Source organism: Ascidiella aspersa, chromosome 9 (assembly GCF_963924565.1).
Source record: "Ascidiella aspersa chromosome 9, kaAscAspe10.2, whole genome shotgun sequence".
Lineage (NCBI taxonomy): Eukaryota > Metazoa > Chordata > Ascidiacea > Phlebobranchia > Ascidiidae > Ascidiella > Ascidiella aspersa.
In genome coordinates this window covers 13,217,701-13,240,422 of record NC_139455.1, presented here as the reverse complement: position 1 = coordinate 13,240,422, position 22,722 = coordinate 13,217,701, and the positions used below count along the sequence as shown (strand labels likewise).

At 34.5% G+C, this 22,722-nt stretch overlaps 1 protein-coding gene and 1 pseudogene across 2 annotated transcripts; one reads left to right on the top strand and one right to left on the bottom strand.

Moving 5' to 3' along the window:
• Positions 1–2,938: 2,938 nt before the first annotated feature.
• Positions 2,939–18,655, top strand: LOC146133062 (bifunctional coenzyme A synthase-like). Of its 2 annotated transcripts, none has more exons than XM_083396436.1 (7): positions 2,939–3,320; positions 4,848–5,137; positions 5,200–5,326; positions 12,035–12,159; positions 14,985–15,508; positions 15,803–16,006; positions 17,815–18,655. In XM_083396436.1, exons 1-7 carry the CDS (start codon positions 2,974–2,976, stop codon positions 17,902–17,904), a joined length of 1,707 nt encoding a protein of 568 aa, XP_083252562.1. In that variant the 5' UTR covers positions 2,939–2,973; the 3' UTR covers positions 17,905–18,655. The 2 variants fall into 2 exon arrangements, with proteins under 2 accessions (XP_083252562.1, XP_083252561.1); XM_083396435.1 differs by having other exon boundaries at positions 12,035–12,231.
• On the bottom strand, positions 6,617–8,795 carry LOC146133063 (uncharacterized; annotated as a pseudogene).
• Positions 18,656–22,722: the final 4,067 nt, after the last annotated feature.

Below are 22,722 nucleotides of genomic sequence, written 5' to 3'. Positions count from 1 at the left end.
ACTGCACTATTACATTTTAATTTTGTTAACTTAAAAAAAAAATTGGTTAGAATTAGTCGAACATTGAATAGCGATACGTCTGCTTAGATTGTTTGTGTTTGTTTTTAAATAATCAATGAATCTTAAAAATAAATTCGTAATTAGTGGCTCTATCGACCTCGTAATTAGTGGCTCTATCGAATTTAAAAAACTTCAACACAAAAGTTTATTTTATAAAACCAGAAAATTGAAGGCGTCACGGCACACATATAGCACAAAAGCAATTAGGGAACAAAACAATACTCACTTCAGGGCGAAATACCAATCATAAGATATAAAGTTGGAAATGGTTGAATAGAAAAATTTTAAACGGAAAACTGCAGCAGCAATATTTGCGAAATACTTTAAGCAAGATTATAAACAAAATACTATCGATAGGTAGGTAATATGAAAATGCGACAGAAACAAATTAAATATAACCTCAAATGACAAAGGAAAATGAAATTATAGTAAAGTAAATAAAAAATGAATAAAAAAGGAAAGGCTATCGAAATAAAAAAATTAAAAATCCATACACTAAAGAAAAGTTAAAGACGACCGTAAAAAAATGCTACAGAAACATAAAAAATATATAATGTTATATTACAGAGAAAAAAATAATTACTAAAAATAAAAAGTAAAGGCATAGGCCTACATTTATGCACCATCCAAAAAGGTAAAGAATGCTGAACTGTTACCTAATCACCGTTTTTTGTAAAATTTTAAGGATCAGAACCGGAACTGAACGGAATAATTTGAAAGAACATAAACCTTAACCGAACCCCAACCTGTAAACAAAAGCGGTTCACTCCAGCATGACGTCACAACTTGTATTTTACAGAGTTAAGTTAACGCCATGTTCGTAATTTTATGACAAAAATATGAATATTGATTAAAAAAACGTTGATTTTTCATTTTTTCTATATATTGTCAATGAGTTGCCGTTTTTTTAATACGTCACGTAACTTAGCTTAAATGACTTTACAATTCAAAAATTATTCTTGCCTCTAACCAACAAAATTGCAAACCGTGCTCAAAATGCGTCCGATTCTCTCGGTATCAACCCGACGAATGACAATGCAACACAAGCCATCCAAAACGCAACCGCACACAAAGTTGTCAGCAGCCACCCCATCCGTCAGAAATCAGTGCAGTTCTAAGCAAAAAGGTCTACGACAATCAGTGCATTCAAAGGATCAAAAAGTCCGACTTCTAGACTTTGAGGTCTTGGACAATGCACCGATTAAGTTTAACAATACTTGACCCAACCAAACCCAAACGCTAACCAGCGCCCTAACCCCAATAATGTGCGATAATTTAATAATTATAACGCTTCAGGCCCCAATACATCAATTTGTGACGTAATAATCTTAAATGCAATGGACGAGAAACCATCCGAGTTTGGGCTTTTTTTCCCCAGCATTTAAAGAATTATTAAAATAACGCACATTATTTGGGTTAGGATTCGGGTTAGCGTTAGGGTTTAGGTGGGTCAAGTGTTATTAACCCTATCTCATATTTTTTGTTATCTTTTCTGAACCTATATTTTTAATTTATCTTCGCCGGGAGTTTACCTAAAGGTCCAAATCAGTGCATTGCCAGGACCTCAAGGTGGTCTAAAAGTCTAGACTTTTCTGCCATTGGATGCCCTGATTGTCGTAGACCTTTTTGCTTAGAAATGCACTGATTTCTAACGGATCGGGTGCAGCAGCGCTAGAAAAACTGAGACTTCGAAATTCACACAAAGTCCTGTCCCTGAGGGAAAACCAAGTCGGTGGGTAGCTGACCCGAACGGCAATTCCCGCGGACAAACGCATTAGTCCGGAACGAAGGGTCTACAATAATTAAATTTGTGACAATCTGTCTATCTTCTGGTAAGTAAGAAAAGTTCAAATCCTACATCTGCTTGTCTGTCTGTTTTTAAGTTCGATAATAATATTCGGCTGCCGGACAAATAGCGCCTTACCATCACACGCGGTGGAAAAAGTGATCACGGAAAACAGAGTGTGCAACTTTTTAGCCACCTTTGCCGCACCGGCACATTAATAGCACATCAAATTCAAGTGAGGTGCACATAAGATGCAGATTTAGTGTACATTTGGCGCAAATATCGCAAGTGCACAATGTGCACTGAACCGTGTACATATCGCAAGTGCACATTGTGCGCACAATGTGCACCTTCGAATGCGGTGCACATATAACAAGTGCACATTGTGCGCACAATGTGCACATTTTGGTTCGTGCACAATGTGCACCTTCAAATGCGGTGCACATATAGCAAGTGCACATTGTGCGCACAATGTGCACATTTTGGTTTTGAGCCCGTCTCCCTGACAGGCTGTTTGCCATAAGTAACTATATACACATACCATTGTATAAAGAAATATAATAATCTTTTTTATCATAGACATGTGCCACCACCCACCTCCCTTCGTGATTAAGAGTTCTCCAATAAACTAAAAATGTGCTTTATACCAGGGAGTCGAACCGAAATTTTAAGAACCGGTTTTGGGTCAATTCTTTTCAAACCGTAACCAAACCTTAACTGTTTTTTGTAAGATGTTAAGGAGCCGAACCGGAACTGAACCGAATAGTTTGAAAGAACCTGAAACTTAACATGAATCCGAACCTATACAAAGTACAAAACGAAAGCGTTTCACTCCAGCATGACGACAAATGTTGTATTTCACAGTGTCAAGTTACGTCATGTTCAATATTTTATGCAAAAAATATGAATATTGATTAAATAAAACCCGGATTTTTTATTTTTTAGATATTTGAATACTGAGTTTTTTTAATATGTCACGTAACATAGATTAAATGACTGCTCTACTGCACCAAATAAAATTAAACAAACAAACAAACTGACAACTTACCCAGTTAACCTTTAATGTTTTTGATAGATTGGTCTGTTTTTTTTTAGTTTCAAATATTTATATTTATAATACACCTGATATGCACTCATCTGGAATTCTTATTCTCACAAAGCATGTTTCCTTACTTTGCAAAGATGAAATTGTAAAGCACATTATTGCTGGTGTAAAAAAGGTTGTTTCGTCAAATTTATATGTTCATATCGAGAGTACAGCATCCAATGGATCTGGAAACATCTTAAATGAGTTTCAAGTTGCTGATACAGAAAAGCAAGTTTTATATCAAGAAAGTAAAGATGTTTCATCTGACATTTTCCCCTTCCTTTGGAAGTTTTATTCAGAAGCGGAACACCAATGCCATGAATTAAATGTTAATATATTGCTACAAAATATTGGCTGTAAGTCACCAAGAAAACATGTCTTACAGAGGTAATAATAAAGTGTCTAAAAGAGGGATTTTCAAAATCAAAGGTCATCCAATGTCCTCGATTTAAAGTGACGCTAATAGGTCAGTCTGCACTTATAACACATTTTGCCTAGAAGGGCTTTGGTGTGCAGTGCCAAATATTTATGTGTGTAGCTGTTCGATCAAGGTTTTGACACTAAGGCACACCGGAGGTTCGAAAAAACCCAAACTGCTAACTCTCACCCAAACCCAAATATGGTTAGCAATATAAAAACCCCATACTAAAATGTAGTAGGATTCTAGATCAGGGCCAAAAATGTAAGTATGTAATTTACTAATTCAGGTGTGCAAACAAATTGCAAAAAATTGTGTATGCAGACTGGCCAATAGGGACTTTTTTATGTTTTAAATTATATCTCTATATTGAAAATATATTGTAAGTTCTCAGTTTTTATAACTCTTAATTTGCATATATATGTGGGCCACGAAAAAATATTCTTTGATGAAATTAGAATAAATTTTCAATTGATATTGCTCGAAATATGATATTTATAATACAACTTAATATAAATTGTGACAGTCCCAGTGCAACATGCCACATTGCCACATATTACTTTTGGGATAGATAGATTTGTTTGAAACAAATACTCATAAACCTATCAAAACAATGCTAAAGTTTGTGTGAAGCACAAAATTTTTTTGCGTTTGCGAAATTTAAACCACCAAAAATATACTTTAGGCCTTAGGAGGTGAAGAAGCATTAGCCTGGTACATCCTCAATATTATGCCGATGCGAATGTTATACCAGTACATTTAACAGGACTGGGGAATTCAACTCAATATACGAGTACTTGCTAAATTAAAGTAAAACTGCAAACATATAACAATTCTATGATCAAAATTGTGTACTTTTTACAATAATAAACAATCTATATGCCTAACACTGGCTTTTTCTCATTAAACAACGTTCTTCACATTTCCATAACTTTTTTCAAAATGGCACAACAAAATTAATTTATGCTAATTGTAGTGTGTTATGTAATTGTACATATTTATGCATTTCAAAAATAAATGTGATTAAATATGTGTGGAAACAACCACAAGGTATTTTGTAAAAAATGGATTTAAAAAAAAAAACTTTAAAAAAAAAAAACTTTTTCAAAAAAAAATTTCAAAAATTTATTTAAAAATTCTTCGGCCGACATAGTCGCCAAGTCGCCAACATACTGCCATACTGGTGAAGAACATACAGTGGTTATTGTATAATCTGAAATCCAGATTAAACATTGCATCAATTGGTTAAATGTACAAATCAAAGTTTAACCTAATATTATGTATAAACAAATTAAATGTTAAACAGATAGGTTTATAAAAGTGGTTACCGGTAGTTCAACAAAAAGGTATTTGCAAATACACTTGTCTATAAAAAAGTGTTTTTTTTATATAGTTACAAAGCATTCATGTTGTGTTAAATTAAAAGTGTCCCTTTTATTATGTGCAAATTGTACTTTATTACATTGCAGTTTATATTTTACAATTTTAATTTTTAGACCAATCCAGTGTATTATGGTAGACTTCAACCATACCGCCGTTAACAAAATGGATGATGATGCCATAAAAAAGTTCATTTCTACACACTATTCTTTCCACACTGCTTCTCTTCCAATTTACAATTTGTGGAATGAGAAGGATAGTATCAAAAATTGTAAAGTTTTTCCAAAGCCTTCTTTAACTCACAAAGGAAATGTGGTTCTAGGAGGAACATTTGATCATGTTCATACGGGACACAAACTTCTTCTCAGTGAGGCAGTGTTGATGGCAAACAAAAGAATAGTAATTGGTACTTTTTGTCATTTTCATGCTTTTTTATAGTTTGTTTATTGCTTGTGTATGTTTATGAAGGTGTAACAGATGCTGCCTTGTTAAACCGAAAAGTCTTACCTGAATTAATTCACCCATGGAAAGACCGCAAAATGATCGTTGAAAATTTTCTAAAAGATATTACAACTGTTCACTTCAATGAACAAAGGTTTGCCATATAAGTGTAATGTAAATAGTGTTAAACTCTCAACAATATCCACCAGAGTTTTGAAAATCATATTAGTTACATTTTTGATTTTTCAGCTTGTTAATTGCCAATATTAATTAATGTTAAACTTTTTTATTTGCACAACTAAACTAATTTCTGCTAATTCTATTATATAATATAGAAAGTTCATGCATATGCATGCCCTCAAAAATATAGGAGATTGACTATACACTGGGCGTTATAATCTTAAGTGGTGCACTCCCTGGGGGAGGGACCGAACAGTTAGCAAGGATGACGCAAAATAGTAACTTAATTTTCATGTATTTAATATCACTTTGCTGACATGAATTTTTCCTTTTCACTACTTTTTATCATGACTGATTCAGTTACAATGCAAAATAAGAGTTCTATAGTTAAATAGGTTGACGCAGGCAGGTAAAATCTTGCCAGCCTTCTGGCGACAAGCATTTTGGGCCTAAACTCTTCGTTTTTTTGGTCATGCTCCTAAAGTTATATGATGTGTTTGCCTAAAATATGTATCAACATTGCCATGTTTAGGTGATAAACAAGGCTGTCACAAGCAAATTATAAGACGCCTAAAAAAAACGTCGCACAATAAACGTGAATGAGTGGATAGCAAAGATAAGGTTTTGTTTCTTCTATACCGAACATAGATTTTTTTAGCTCGAGGAGCTGCTACTGTAGGTTATGAAGATTTCAGCAAATAATTATTTACTTCTTGATTTCGATGCAATTAAAACCTGACTGTTCAATTTTGTGAGTAAACTACGGTACTTGTTTCCGTTTCAAGCACACATGGTTGTGTTTAACGAAAATCAGCGAAATGTTCATATTGAAAACGAAACATTGTAAATCGCATAGATGTAAAGCATGACAGTTATCTCATGCAAAGTGAGGTCGCGTTTTCAAAAACTGGTGGATTGATACCATACAAGTGCAACCATCGCACTGAATGCAATTTGGTGTTAAACTTGATTGAAATTTTTGGGTTCGTTCATGTGCCTAATTCAAATTCATAATTTACTTCCCAAAATAAATCATTTTGATTCCAAAATGAGGTTGCAATGTAAATTCTGATTTTATTTGATTTAAATTGTGGTCGCCTATAAAAAAGATTGGAGACCACTGGCCTAGTATACTTAAGAAAGAAATGGTGACTCTTGTGATTGCTTTTTAAACTCAATATGGAGTACCTGCCAATTCAAAGTAAAACTGCAAACCCACAAAATTCTATTATCGAAAGTGAGTACTTTTAAAATAATAAACAATCTACATGCCTAACATTGGCTTTCCCCACTAAAAAAAAAACTCAAATGAGTGATTTCATATCAAATCACCCAACCCATAAAGCATGACCTTCTTAGATTTTGCCAAAAAGTGGTACACCTACTAAGCACTAAATACTTACTCTTTGTTTTAAATTTTGTTGAAATTGGCCAAGTACTTTTCGACATAACACACTTTTAAGTTAACGCATTATTGCCACTAGATGGCGATATATATATTTTGTATTTTTTCCAATATCTCGGTCATTTCTGGATGGATTTTTGCAATGTTGGGCTTATTTTTAAGATTGTAACAAGGCCAAATCGATTCTTGCTATATCTTAGGGTGTTAATTTAAAAATCTGGAATTACAACCAAATAAACAATTTTTTTTTGTTACATTTTAAGGGTCCATTACGCCAAACCGCAGTCTTAAAAAAAAATTATTTTTGCACAAACTGTGGACTATATTTTAATGATTCATAAAACACAAAAATTGAAGAGGAGAAATTATGGAGTAAATTTTAAGAGCTTTTTTATTTTTGTAATATTATTTGGTATGATTGCTATACACTACTATGTTGCTCCAATGTACTATATGATGCGATGACAAATTCTTATTTATTTCTGCCACAGTATGCACAAATACAGTTCACAAATAAAAAAATGGCAAATATGGCACTTTAAAACAACAATACACAATTTGAAATAGTAGAAAACTAACTATAATAATTTTTTTTTTAACTTCAGTTGAAGGGTTTATGTTGCTCCTTGTTGTTCTTTCTCGGTCGAGGTGTATACTCTTCCAGTTGCAGTTTTTGGAAAAAATGGTTGCTTTTGTAATAATTAAAGTTAAAATGGTTGCTTTTGTAATAATTAAAGAATCTTCTTTTAATGGATATGCAAATGAAGTTGATGGACCAGCGGGATGTAAAAACTTGACGTTGACGTTATCTGTTTAAATGTTGGAATGTATTACAATTGCCAGCCACCATATACTCTACTGTAATATATCCCACTACATCTTTCCAAGAAATGTCCTCCGAGCAAGGTAGGGACGACACTCGTTTTTGCAGATTTTGACTAGAGAAGGTATATTCCTTTACCATGACATGCACTTCTGAATCTTTTACCGGTATGTAAGAGTGAAACTTTTGAGTGCCACTAATTGCCACTGCCAATTCGAAGCGGTCTCCTAACCAAGCTCTTTCTTCTTCAATTAAATGCTCTGGCACAAAGCAAAATGTAACTTGTGTGCTTTTGCAAATTCATACAATTGCTTCGGTGTTTGAATTTGCTGCTCATAGGGTCGTTGTAAGCTGGCTCTAACAGCTAGTCGTTTAGCAGTGCCAGCCAGCCCATCACATCGTCCCTTTCCATGAGATGTGGCAAAAAAGTTCCATTCTGCATCAACCCCAAAGTCTTTCCTGTGATTTATCAAATTAATGAAGTTTTTCTTATTTTTATATTGTGATGCTGCTCCATCAGTGAAGTAGTGTAGCTGTTTTATAAAAATTTTGCCTTTAAGAAGCTGTACCAGGTGTTTCTGGAAACAATGCACTGCTCTTGTGTCATGTTTCACACAGTCTGAAATTACTACGAGTTTAAGTGCATTAAAACATCGGTGTTTTCAGGTCTGTAATAAACTACAAAGGGGTGTATTGTGGCCTGGCTGTTGGTCCAATGAAAGCCTTGTACTGCATCTTGCAACACAAATGAATAGTTTTCTGCAAAATCAAATACTCTTCAAGATTATTTTTCAAGTTCTGCAGTTTGTGATGGCACTCCTCACAGTCATTTAAAAAACACTCTTGTTTACTAGGATTACATCTGAGAAAACTTAGAAAATGGTGATAAGTACAATTTCCAGAAAAATTTTCAATTTCAAGAATTTTTGGCAGAGTAATTTTTGTCCCTTCTATCATAAGTTTTACGTTCTGATGGATGATACACACACACACATTGTGAGTTCCGCTGCTGCCAGGTAACACCACATGTTTTGGTGGCAATGTGGTAAATTTCGTAAAGCCAACTTTAACTTCCGGATGTTTTACTTTAAAATATTGGTAAGCTTCGTTCAAAGTGCATAAAATTAGACGCTTTTGACAGTGTTGCTTTTGATCTCCAATTTTGACAGAAACATAATCATTTTTTCCTGGCATCATGCGGCTTACTAAATCATCCTGGTAAACTCTTTAACAAGATTAATGACTTTATCAGGAATTGAATGCCCTAATTTATGGATTCATTTAGTGTTTCAAGTACTGCACTTGGCGACTCAAACTCTTCTGTTTCAACGCTGCTGCTAGTAAATGAAAGATCCTGCTGGTGAAGTAACGCACAGCATGTTGAACAAATTTTCTTTCCTGGAATTAGTCCATGATTTTTATGTTTTTTTGCAAATTCTAAGGAGATAATACGAATACCCTTTTTTGCAGGCTTGCCTTTATTGTGTGTACTCAATGGATCACAACATTTCTTTTGATGAAAGGTATAGTTTTGTAAAAACTGTTCTTTGTGTCCAGGACAAGGAACAATCTGAATTGATTACAGTGCTAGTTGGTATCCGGTACTGAAGTAACTCCACTTCTTCAGCAGTTGGAATATAACATAATGATTGGCAGCTGCCTTCACAACACATTTACTATAATTCCTATATCACAAGCCATATTTTCTAAAATAACCTGTTTTGTTGTTAGTCATAGACATATATTTCAACCTATTAGACTCACTTAACTGGAAATAAAATGGCTCTAAATTATATATGTCCTTCATACTAATTGTTCATTCTGAATGAAGCTAGTGACTGCAAGATTATACTGAGCTACAATGGTCTGACTTGCTATCCCAGATATCCTGCTGTGAACTGGCTCATCTTCTCTTTTAAAATCACACTCACTCATCAGTCTCATCAGTCTCATGCTGTGCCCTTCCACAACTGGTCAGAACTCATTTTCAATATTAGAAACCTAACTGGTATAACTGCTCTTATTATCAGAAATCTGCACAAACAATGCTGTATTCTACTTTTTAAAACAGCCCATTCATTACTAACAATGCACATTTACATAACATGTGTATAATAGGAAACTTGTATGAACAATTAAGCGCAACCATACATGGGTAACACAACGAAATAATATTGGTCCCAATTACCTGAAATAAATGGCAAAATTGGATACAAACCCAAGGATTCAATATTCTAGTTTGTACATTCCTAGTTAGGATGTCCTTTTAACCACTTTAATCATTAAAACACTTAACATAAATTGAGTTGTCTGTTATGATATTTCTACAACGAAACATCAACCCTAAGAAATTCATTAAATAAATTAGATGCTTAAAAAAATGTGACCTGTTCCAATACACATAATGCAAACCGTCGGGGTTGCATTATGAAAGTGTAGAACAGGGATTGGGAACATTTTCATATAAGGGAGCCATAAAAGTGGAATACTTTTGGTTGTATTTCAAATAGAGACGTATAACCTGTTTCAACATATATAGTTTAGGTTGGTAAAAATAGTGATTTAAATAGGACTGTTTATTTTGTTTTTATTTAAAAGACAGGGCATATGTTTAGGTAAGTTTACAAAACTTGGATTATGAGTGCCATGATACGAAATTGTCCTTTAGTCGTGTCTTAAGAAAAAAAAAAATACAGTTCGGAAAGGGGTCATGGCTTCATGTAGTCTTGTTCACATCATGCTAGAATGATAGCTTGGCATCACCAAAAGAACCTTAGGTTTCCGACCCCTGGTGTAGAACATTTACCATTTGCCATGCACTTAGCTATTTACACAATAATTGGACCTAAGTCTTGGGTGTTTATCAGAATTTTTTTCTGTTCAAAACAGTGCTAGTTAGTCTAATAACAACAACAACAACAACAAATATTGCCTTTAGGCAGTTGCAGCCTAAGTAATGTGTTTAGTACCTCTCATAGTCAAAAAACAATTGTAACTATTTGCTCTTGTGTTTACATTTGGATTGTTTTGATTATTTTCTTTGAAAAGCCTTTGAAACTTCTATGGATTTATTTTTTGATATATTTTTTTTCCAATCACCCTATAACCACAATTAATGAATATAAACCCTAATCCTTCTATAAACATACCAAGTATAAACCAGACTGCAAAGTCGCCAGTTTTACCATGCACACATGTGTTAAAAAAATTTATATGGCTTTCTAAAAATAAAATTAAAAATATGTCGCCTACATGGCATCGTAAGTTAAAAAATGCTTCAGTTTTTTTCGCATTTAATTTTTCCCTGGATTAAGTCACACATTGTGTATTCTGTTATTTCTTTTTTTGTATTTCCACAAGCAAAACAGATTTGGTATATAACCTTTTTTTCACCAATCACATAACAGAAAATAAGAAATGCCTAAAAGCTGTATTTTAGTAGGAATTTTTTATTGGAAAGTATATATGCAAAATCATTTTAAAAATATGTTGTTTTATTTATAATTAGTCTTTAAGCTTTAACCCCAAACTACAAACTGAGCAAATCTATTTTAAAATGTTCAAAATGCTTGGAGAACATAATTCCAATAGTTTTTGTAAAACTTTTTTTTAATTGTTTTTCATTACCTTTATATTTCTAGTGTTTAAACAATTTATTTTAACAAACTCGATTGTTTCCAAATTAATTAGATGTTATCAGTACAAACATTTTGACACTGTATAGTTGCAATGTTTGTTCTTTTTACATAATTATTGCTTAAAATTTGTTACTTGTCTTGATTTGTTGTTATAAAACATTTCGTTGAACACAAATTTCCTGGGTAAAATACTGCTCACTCTCTAATTTCGCACACATGTTAGTTCTGTCAATACACTTTGCCAAATTAAGAAATAGTAACATAGCATGTTTGCGTAAAATATATTTAACTGCAAATGGTCTTGATTATTTTAAAACATAATGCTTTTTTCCAACTATACCTGCATAATATAATTAATCACAGCTCCTCAAGTGATACACTAAACTTTTAGGCTTTTCTTTCTTTGCCAAGCATGTTCATGTGTTACTGATGTTTAGTCATTGTGCATACCAATAATTCTTACATTCCAATTTTTGTAAGTATCGTAACTTTATTATTTAAAAGCTTAGTTTCTTGTCTACTTTTTGCAGTCATATTATTTCTAGTGTAATATATATTATTCTATTACATAAATTGTTATCTACATCAACAATATTTGTTATTAGACTAATATATTTACCTAAACTTGGTGTATCGTTTGGTCAGGTTACAAGGGGTATTTCCGCTACGGATACAATGTGGAAATGTTCATGTATTGTTGTTAAAAGTTTAAAAATTGTAATTCTTCTACATATGCTATGTTGTAGTCTAAAATATTTAAGAAGCGTCACTTGACAATATGGTGATTTATTTGGTAAACTAATTTATTTTTTTCAGGTCTGTTGAACAACCTCCACCAGATTCGAAGTTGTTGGAAGTAGTACGAATAGTTGACCCAATAGGTCCTGCTGGCATTGACCCCAATATTCAATGTATTGTTGTTAGTAAAGAAACTGAAAAAGGTGGACATTTGGTCAATGAAGCAAGGTTAAGAAACTCCCTTGACCCACTACATGTTCATGTTTTAACTGGAGGTAGATAGTTTATTGATAATTGGAAAATCTATAATGCCAGTAGTTTTTTAGATTAAGAAAAATGTGTAAATTTGTGTCATTGACCAATTTCCATTTATTTTGTTTATAACTGAGTGTTCTTGGGTTAAATCATTTTGGGTTTAATTTTTTACCTTTTTGTTAAATAAATTATTGGCGATAACAAATAAATAAGTTCCTTAATGTTTTTTATTATTATTTTATTTTTATTATGTGACTGTCAACTGCTTAATTATTTGTTTCATTTTTAGAATTGAGGTTTATATAAAACATGTCCAATGTGTGGTTGGGCAATATCTCCTTTTAAACATAATGCTGATAACAATTTTTCTTCTTTAGGTTTGTGATGCAGTTTTCTTAGTACTGCAATCAAATGATGATAACTTTGTGATACGAATTTATACATACCACTTTGTCAGTTAATATATTGTTCCGTTTTACCACTCTTTTAAAAAAGAATACACTTTACATACTAGGTGTAGCCAACTTATGTTTGATTGTAATCGACTGAAATATTTTTTAGAGACAAGATCTAATTCAATGTAAAAGTCACAAGAACACTTATTAAACATTTTGAGCATTGATTGCTTGTCAAGTCAGCGATGGAGGTTAATTTGTCATGTCAAAGAACGCTTTATTAGGCTTGTCCAGACAACAATTGGTAATTGTAATGTTCCGCTTGTGTTCAACAGCTACTGTAATGAAGTAACACAAATTCAACACGAACAACCAGGTGACCGTACTATCACAATCGACGCGTTGGCTACCCCTGACATATACGGTCAGGCATATAGCACGACATTCTAAATGGAAGTATCACACAATCACCAAACCTATACAAGTAGGAGGCTGTCTGAAAAACATTGTTTATGTTTTGTGTATTGTCTACGCTTTAAACATATGATTAATAGGTCCATGAGACCCTGCAAAATTGTTTACTTGATGTGAGAAAAAAGCAGCATTTCACCTTGTTGACCAACTCACGTCCAATTGTTACATGATTTCAATTGCACATGAAACATAGCAAATTTGTGGTGTCACAATAGCCTGTATGACGTTTATAGCTCATTTAAAGGTTGTTAAACTGTTAGAGCTGTCATTGAAATAAAGAATGTTTAAACGAATCGCCAAATGTATCGAAACTTCATAATTGCACATTTTTATAGAGATGTTTTTAGACATGGTATACCAAAAAATAAATCTACTGCTACAAAATTAATTTTATATCTCAGCAAAATGAAACAAATAGTGCCTTAGATTTAAACAAAATATTGCCTGAAATTGTAAGTAGAGGGTATGGGACGATTGGGGGTCACCAGCCTTGCATCGGTTGGTTTGATGACAACGTTTGGACGCCCTGGTTGGGGTTTGTTGGGGTAATGGTAGGGCTTAGCTATTGGGTTAGGGTTAAAATTATAGCTTGAGTTATTGATGTACTTAGAGTTTGAGGTTAGATAAAAGGTTGTATAGGCCTCGATATGGCCATTTAGGTGTTTTTCCGACAGAGTCAGGACTTTTTCTGATAAATCGTTATTACTGCTATTAGTTAGTAGTCCTATTTTTGTCTCATTTAGAACTGTGTTTTATTCTGACGTTAATGTTGTTGTATGCGGTCTTATGGCTGTGCATGGATCTTTTAGTTGCTTGCCCAGGCATGGGAATATTTGCAAAGCACCATTTTGTAATTCCGTGTGAAACATACCAAAGCAATGAATGTACTATTGCTGCCAGGCATTATATCATCAAAATTGTTAGTAAAACAAATTTTATTTGATAAATGTGCCAACGTTTCCATGATTTATTAAGGTTATTTTCACCAGGGCTATGAACTTGCAAGTCAGCAAAAAATAAATATTGCTGTCAAACCATAAGAAAAAACACAACATGGCTTACAAAACGGGACTAAAAAAAAACTCCTGATATCAGGACAATGCGATAATGAGGCTGCAGCTGTCTAATGATCACTACTTTACAAAAAACATAGACAGGTGCAAGATAAGTGTTGTGCTTAATGTTCATTATATTAACATGATCGTGTATCATCTGTGATTGTAAATGATGGTGGTCTGCCTCTTGAGTCAAAATACATGAACATTTAAATTTAATATCATGACTTTGACTGGTAGCATTACTGGCTAACGCCGATTTAGATGTATTGATGGTGGTCTTTTCTTCTAGTATTGCATAAACAACCTGTTTGCCAATATACATAGCGTAATATTTCTTGCAGGGTATTCCGTACACCACATCCTTTGTATCAAATCTGTTGACCAGGTCATACGTCGCATAAGGAGCCAAGGGTCTGGTATAGGGTTATGTCCACTGACATTCCAAAATCCTGTAACATCTGCTGGATAAACTCTGATAAACTTTGAATGTAAGGTATCTAGCTTGGTTCTTTATGGCATGCACAGCCATATGTTTCAAGACAACAAAAATTAGCAATATAAGGACATATCAATGGTAAACAGAAGCGCAGCAACCAGTCACCAACTTATTGAAGAATCAGCAACAGATTAGCACCAGAAGAACAAACCTAAACAGGGACCTTGATATATTAAAAAATAGTGCAAAAGCATTACTCATATTTGAGTTTTAAACATTTATAGCAAACCTGATATTTTGTATGTCAGGGTGATATGTGTTATTGACCCTGAAGAGGGCAACCTGTGTAGGAAGTTTAAATTTAATAGTATTTATAAACCCTAATTTAATTTATTTTTAATCATTTAAAGGTGTGTTGGGTTCTGAGGAAGATCTTTCTTTGTCCACGAAGGAAGCAAAGGTCAGCTCATCCACACTTCGGATGGATATGTTGGGAAAATTACTTCGCCGTCCTAAGAAAAATGCTTTATCGGATGCTTCTACAGACCAAGCATATGTGATTGGCCTCACTGGAAGTATAGCTTCTGGCAAATCATCTCTATGTTCTATGCTCCAGAAACTTGGTGCATTTATCATAGATTGTGATAAACTGGGCCACCAGGCATATGAACCTGGTACTGAAACTTTTAAAAAAGTGGTTGAAAGGTTTGGCAGTGACCTTGTAGCTGAATGTGGAAGAATTGACAGAAAGGTTTTAGCAAAAAAAGTATTTTCTTCTTCTGACAAACAAACAAGCCTGACTGATCTCAATAAAATTGTTTGGCCTGAAATTGAAAAACTTGCAAAAGAAGAAATTCAACTTATTGCTAGAAGAAATACTGCTGATGGAAAACCACAAACAGTTTGCATTCTGGACGCTGCAGTTCTTCTTGAGGTATAATTGCATTTTACAACTAACCACTAATGTTGGCCTCTTAAACTAAAACAGATTTTCTAAAAAAAACGGTCTAACTTGACAGTAGTGCGGATTTTGGGGTCTCCATTTGTCTATGATAACACCTGGAAAAAAGTTCTGTTTTGTATTGCATAACGCCATTTATAGGTATAAATTTTGGGACCAATCCCTTTTTGGATTTCTGGATATGCCCCTGGTATATGTATAAATATTTTGTAGGTTTAGAAAGCTCAATTTTGCAGGTTAAATGTTTATTGTTTTTTTATTACAAAGGCTGGTTGGGACAGTTTCACAGATGAGGTTTGGGTTGCCATAATACCTCCAGAAGAAGCTGCAAAGCGAGTTGTGGAGAGAGATGGAAGTAGCAAGGCTGCGGCAGAGCAAAGGATTAATTCACAACTTAGCAATGTTGAAAGAGTAGCACAAGCTTCAGTTGTGTTTTCAACTCTCTGGACAAAAGAAGTTACACAACTGCAGGTATAATAATTTTGTAAATTTTAAATTAAAAGAAAATCACATCTGTCGTTCTGTTTTGTGTGGAGAATAAAATACAAGTCTACAGCGAGCAGCACATATTATGGTGTAAGATTTTAAAGATAACCAGTAACCACTTTTATCCAAAAATTTAGTAAAATGCAGTCTTTGTATGGTGAGTGATTTTTTTGGAAAATTGTTGTCACACTTTTGGGGGATTGGGCGCATTTTCGAGGCATGGAAGAGAAGTAAAATAAAATTAATTAAAAAGTAAAAAAAATGTATATGCAAGCTAAAATAAACTGTGCAAACGTCAAGCGCCCATTGAGTTAAATGCTTAACTTTTTGTTAATTTATATTGGTTAAAGAATTACAAACATATTATTACTGAACTTTGCTGTTTGGTTATGAAATGGGTGTAAACTTATAAACCACTGTACATCAAGTGTGACCTTTGGTTGTGAAAACAACCCAAATTTTATATTGTATGGGCCAAGAATTTATTTTTGCCACACGATTTGGGACAAAAAACCTTAAATAGGGTGACATCATCGTTTAATAGTCATTGACTCCTATCTAGCAGTACAAAACTGGAATGCAGAATTCGTTCATATTCGCTTGCATTGTTCAGCTCGCAATGCAAGTAAGTGACTGGCATCATACTGTCCACTTGATTCTCCTTGGGGTAATAAGCTGCATGTGCGACAGTCATTGTTCAAAGTTGCAATACAGTATGGCTTTTTTAAGGATGGAAGAAACCTATATAATAGAATAAAAACTATACATTTATGTAATACGACAAAGCGTATGTACGCATTCTCTACAAAAAGTCTATCAAATTTAGTTCTCAAACATTTCACAATTATGTCGTCGAAATTTAATTTAACTTTCGCTGTGTTCCACCCTTGCTGCTGCGGTTGTTGTTGCCATTAAACGTTACACAACACAAAAATTCCGATTGACTTCCTTTGGTCCAGCTTTTAGGAAATAACGTTATAAAATAAAATACAAACTTAAAAAACGTAGCTTAACTTTGCGCGAAAAAATGCGTTTATTTGGTTTCAATTGGTAAGTTTACCACCCTTATTTAATACAAGCTTTGTCAACTTTTTTGCGTCAGAGCGCACCTGTACACCTTTTAAAACGTGGTACTTGGCAGCATGAAACACCTGCAGCTCACCCTGCCTGGTACTGGTAGTCAAGTTTAGTTCACTTGGCAGAGTTTGGCTTCTAATGAAATTATTCATTGAATGATTTACCGTAATGCTTCTAGCAATTTTTTTTGTAGTATCAGTGTGTTTTTTATAGCCTCCTGGCTGATTTGACAATCACAACACAGCAATGATCGTAGCTCTTTTCCGTTCGACTTCGTTTGACATTGGAAGATTCATTTTCATGTTTATCACAAAAAAACGATAATATTTTGTCTGTACTGACACAAAAATGTTAGTCCTCACGTCTAGAAAAAGTTTACTTGATTGCTAAAGCAAGTTACCACACTTTTTCTATAGGCTATGACGCAATTACTTTAGCAAACCACTGGTGAAATAGGTCCCTGAAAAATATCCCACCGCAACCCTGTCTAGCTCGTTTTATTTTACAGCATCTTTTCAATAAACTAAAATAAATGTGTGGCAAAAAATACATGGGCAAATGACACAAATAAATTTAAACATTAGACACGCAGTTTTTGTAAGCATTTTATAATGTTTTTTTTACGTACATATTTTACAATAGGTTTGATTAAAACATTTACAACAAGCTCTTAGTCTAGCATTAAAACGTTTCCAATATATTCGTCTTTTGTTTAGGTTGAGAAGGCATGGCGATATTTGCAGGAGCGTCTGCAACCTGGATGGACCTTTCCTGACAGCAGTTCTGGTGAAAATGCTAAATTGTAAAATTGATGCACGCCAGCAAGTGCATATATATAATTATTTTAACAGAAAGAGTATTGTGAATTTTGGATGTGTGTAATTTAATATTGTAGCTTGTTTGCTTATTGTGACAACAGTTAATATTTGCGTAGATTGTGTTGACATAATCTATCTGTGCAATTTGATGAGATTCGTTTTTATGCTTTTTCACTGTTTCGTCCATACTGGCATCGTAAAAGGTCAAGGTCGTTAGTTCGAATCCCACCAAGGCTTGCTTTTTCTAGCGGCTAAATTCTTATTGGCCATCTAATTTCAGTTCTAACACTACTTAGCCGGTAGGATTATAAGCTATGCAATTTGCCTATATATTTTACAAATATTATAATTCGCATTAACCTACGACGTGTTTGCAACAGTGCTTTATGGATTTCATTAAATTCTCCATGTTCTGTTTAGGCTGCGCGGCCTTTGGGTCCGTAGAAACAACCGCCGGTGAGACTACCGTTTGAGTTCTGTACAGAAATTCCTGCATGTCACCTATTCTTTGATACGCGTCCTTTGTTCGCATCAACCGGGTCTATGACAAGCTAAGCTTTTACCGCAATCAATGATTATTTGACAAACGTGGGACCTGCTTAAACAAATTGCAAACTTTTAATCTACAGCTTTTATCTCGTGATTATTGAGGACATTAATTCTCCACTCAAACTGCGGCCTCCTAGAGGTTCATAAGTGTGCTGTTGTATAAGCTACACCGGAAGCCTTCAACAGACTAACCGAGCTAGTCGATCAGTAATATAAAAGTCGAGAAACAACCACGACAAAAAAGGTGTCGTGGTTGTTTCTCGACTTACTCCTCTCTATGGTAGGGCGACGGCTCCGGTATGACCGGAGGTGGTTAGTCTGTACCTCAGCGCAGGCTGTAATTCAGATGTTATTAATCGGGCAAAATTCCTCACTAAGGGAATTTTCAAGTTCCAATGGTGGAATTTGGTTTATGTTTGAAAAAACTTAATTTTTTTATTATTATTAGTGTTTTTAACGATTTTTTTGTATTAAATATTCCATTAGGACAAGGGTCATCCTTATGCGTTTTCGTTGACATGCACATATCGTTTCGCTTGTCCTATGCCAGATTATATACTGCTATGAACCACGGGCCCTTTACAACCAGACTTCGACAATTAGATTTATTTTAGCTTTTTAAAATAAGATTAGAATTCAAAGTATTTCAGTTTTTTCCAAATTAATACACAAATAACGTTTTATTAAATTGATAAACCAATAACGTTTATAAACTCGTCCGATAATGAACAATAACTTCACTAAAAAATAACCACCAAACAACATTTAGTAGCCTAACCTAATAGTTTTACGTGCAAAAATTTGATAATCAATTAATTAAATTTACCAAATAAGCAAGCCTAAAAGTTCAAGCCACGATAGAACAACCTTTGCAAGATAGCAGGGGTGGCCAACACGTCGATCGCGATCGAAACCACCGTCTTGAAACTATCAACAATAAAACATATCGCCAACTTAATGCATCTAAATAAGCCTACATGTTATTGCGCTTCCCATCAATTCCTTGTGTCTTGTAAAATAAACATAGCATTAAAAGTGTAACGTCTGTGGGGCGCCGCCACAATGGAAAAATATTTATTGCAAATTAACAAACCACGAACGTTAAACATTACTTACGATATACGTACAATAATTGCACCTCCGTATAACGTACGCGATCTGGACTCCAGAAGTGAACAGTATGCAAGACTGCATAATTGCACCTCCGTATAACGTACGCGATCTGGACTCCAGAAGTGAACAGTATGCAAGACTGCTGCTTTTGGCATAAATGCAATTCGCTTATATGAAATATTCCAGCTGGCGGCAATTAAATTCGTGACAACACGCTTTAACACGAATAATGAAAACAGGAAATTTCGGACGATTGACTAAACGCTTCCAGCAATTTGCTGACAATTTGAATTACATGCACAGCCAGGCTTACGGTGACGTCACAACCGGCCAGCCTGCTTTATCTGAATGGCCGATTAGCCGGGATTTGACCCGGTAACAATATGGAGCAAGATGCTACACGTCCCTATTCAAATGGCATCATTAACTAATATAACGATAAAATTTACCGTGTTTAGTGGTGTATGTCCGGGGCGTTAAACTTAAGTCTTACTGAGGGCTGCATGAGGTAGTTATAAAAACGTCAGGGAGCCGCATAAAAGAGTTAAAAACTGTTTTATAATTACATTTACCGGTATGTATCCACACAATTACCATTAGTCGGCAAACTGTGGGCCGCAGAGCCACTTTTAATTGGCTTAACTTGGAAAGGCCACGTACCAAATGTGGTCCTGAAAGCCATTCGAACTATATTTTTTGCCAAGTTTAACTATATGTCAGAGGCGTAGCGAGGGTATTTTGCGCCCGGGGGCAAACTATAAAATTGGCGCCCCCTCCTCCATGTTTGATCACATTTTTTATGGAATTAACATAATATACCGTACTTTATACGGAAAACAGTTAAAAAGCGTTTTGGTTATACAAACTACACGTATGACTCACTTAGTCACTGTCAAACATGAATGATTAAGAACTATAGATTATTTTTCTTGATTTCACTGTCGCAAACTGGTCAATCACGTCATCGAAATCTGTTGTTTCCAATGTTTCCCTTTCAACTCTAAGAATAGCAAAATCTTTGAGACGATTCTGTCCCATTGATGCACGGTGTTGCACGCAGATACGACAACATAAGTTTCAATTTGCTGAACGACCGCTCACAACTTGCAATTGAAACCGCTATTGTTAACAGCATTTGTAGTGAAGATCGCATATTTGGAAATACGTCATCATCATAAACACAATAAAACCAACAAACTCTAAAGGAGTTTCTGGTAGAGCTTCAGGTTCGGTTACTAAGCAGCATTCGGCAATCACCAATTTCAATGAAAAGATCGTTGCCATTGATGTTCGTGTCGTAGAAATTCGCAAAATCTGCACAATTTCGACGCGTTGCATCCTCGTCTGTGTCAGATAGAAAAGTCTTTAACGTCCAGCAAATATCCAAATTTATTGTTCAGGTCTTTTAGTCGTGAAAAACGTGTTGACATCTCATATTGAAGCCGATCAAATACATTTTTCAAAACGCATCTCTTGCCAGTTGTTCAGGCATTCTCTTACGTCACCTGATTCTTTTGTCCAGCTCAATCACCAGATCGAGTATTTTGTTTTGGCCTGTTTTACAGCAGCTTGGCTCAAACCATCACGAAATGAGTCTTGGCTTTTATAGTAATTTTAATGGTTTAGTTTGGTGTTCATTATGTCCTATACTTTACATTAAAATTACACGTGTAGTGACTGAATACATAGTTCATGGATTTGCGATTTGCGAGCTTCGCTACTAATTTTTAATAGTTTTTCAGTTGCTGGACTATATAATTGCTACTTTTACGACTGATTAGGGCTATGTTTAGTCGGAACAATTATACGGTATAGTTGTGCAATTGGGTTGGGCACCACTATTACGACTGTACAAACTCTGTTTTTTGCCCAACTTAACGATTGAAGCTTCTAAAAAGTTCTCGTTCATTTTCTTGTTTTTTTCCTGTTTTGTTGACAGTTGTATTTAGCACAAAGTTTCTGTGAGTACCACTGCATGTTTTTCGAAGAAAAATGGTCCTATGTAAATTATAGTTTGGCTAACTTATAGATAAATGATAAAAGTTATCCCTTTTCCAACTATTTTATATATGATAACAGGCTAGAAACACGGAGACACGAACCTTTTTTAGCTAATTTAACCAAATAAACAGAACGTTTTCGCGCTACGTGCGACCAACGATACACTTTACTCTTTTTTATGTTGTCTAACTAATATGTAATTCCAAAATACCGAATTGCTTTTCGTAGGGGTCGCGAATCGCAGGACAATTACCAAAGGGGGGCGCGGTTTAATAAAGGTTAAGAACACTAAGCTAGACGAAACCAGCTGCACGCAGAATCAGTATCTTGGCTGCTGTGATGGCTACGCCTCTGCTATATGTAAACGATTTTTTATTCGCGCGTAGATTCTGTTATATAGTATGTTGCACATTGGCATGGCAGTGTTTTGGCAATCAAGTCGCCGCGTTATATTTACCTCAAAATCAAATATCCTGATACGCCACTGTTTTTGTATGCCGGTAGTGGGCTGTTATAATAGCTCTGAAAATAGTACTTTGCGCCGCGACAAAAAAATAGTTTGCCGACCACTGATCTACGCTATTGCAGGGCATCTTAAAGGTATGGCCTACTACTCCATTGTATACGGTTAGCTGGTTTAGTATATTCAATTACAGAAGGTAGTAGAGTAGAGGGGAGGAGACCAAAGACGGATGTGGTGCTGTTTGACCTGAACCAAATATTACCTACTTTAATATACTACATATTATGAACTTACAACCTGAAAAGACGTGATGTAGAAATATATTATATTTGTGACGAACAGATATCGGTAATTTCAAGAGACTGTTTCCAGTAAAAGCCTTAAAAAACGAATTGCAAATGGCTTAACAAAAAAGTGTGGAAGTCTGTTTATATGTATAAGTAGCCTACAAGATGTCGGTTTTAGACACTGGGTTGGTTTTACTAAGCAAATTTTAAAAGTTGTACAAAGCTTACGTGTTATATCGTATTTGCTAGTATTGTGGATGTGGTTGATAATGAGTTCTCATTTAATTGTCTTTTGTGCCTCGATGTTCCAAACTCAATGTAGATATTTCACAATTACAATGTAGATATTGCATTCAAATTGAATTGTTCATTTTCTGCTTTATACTTCTAATA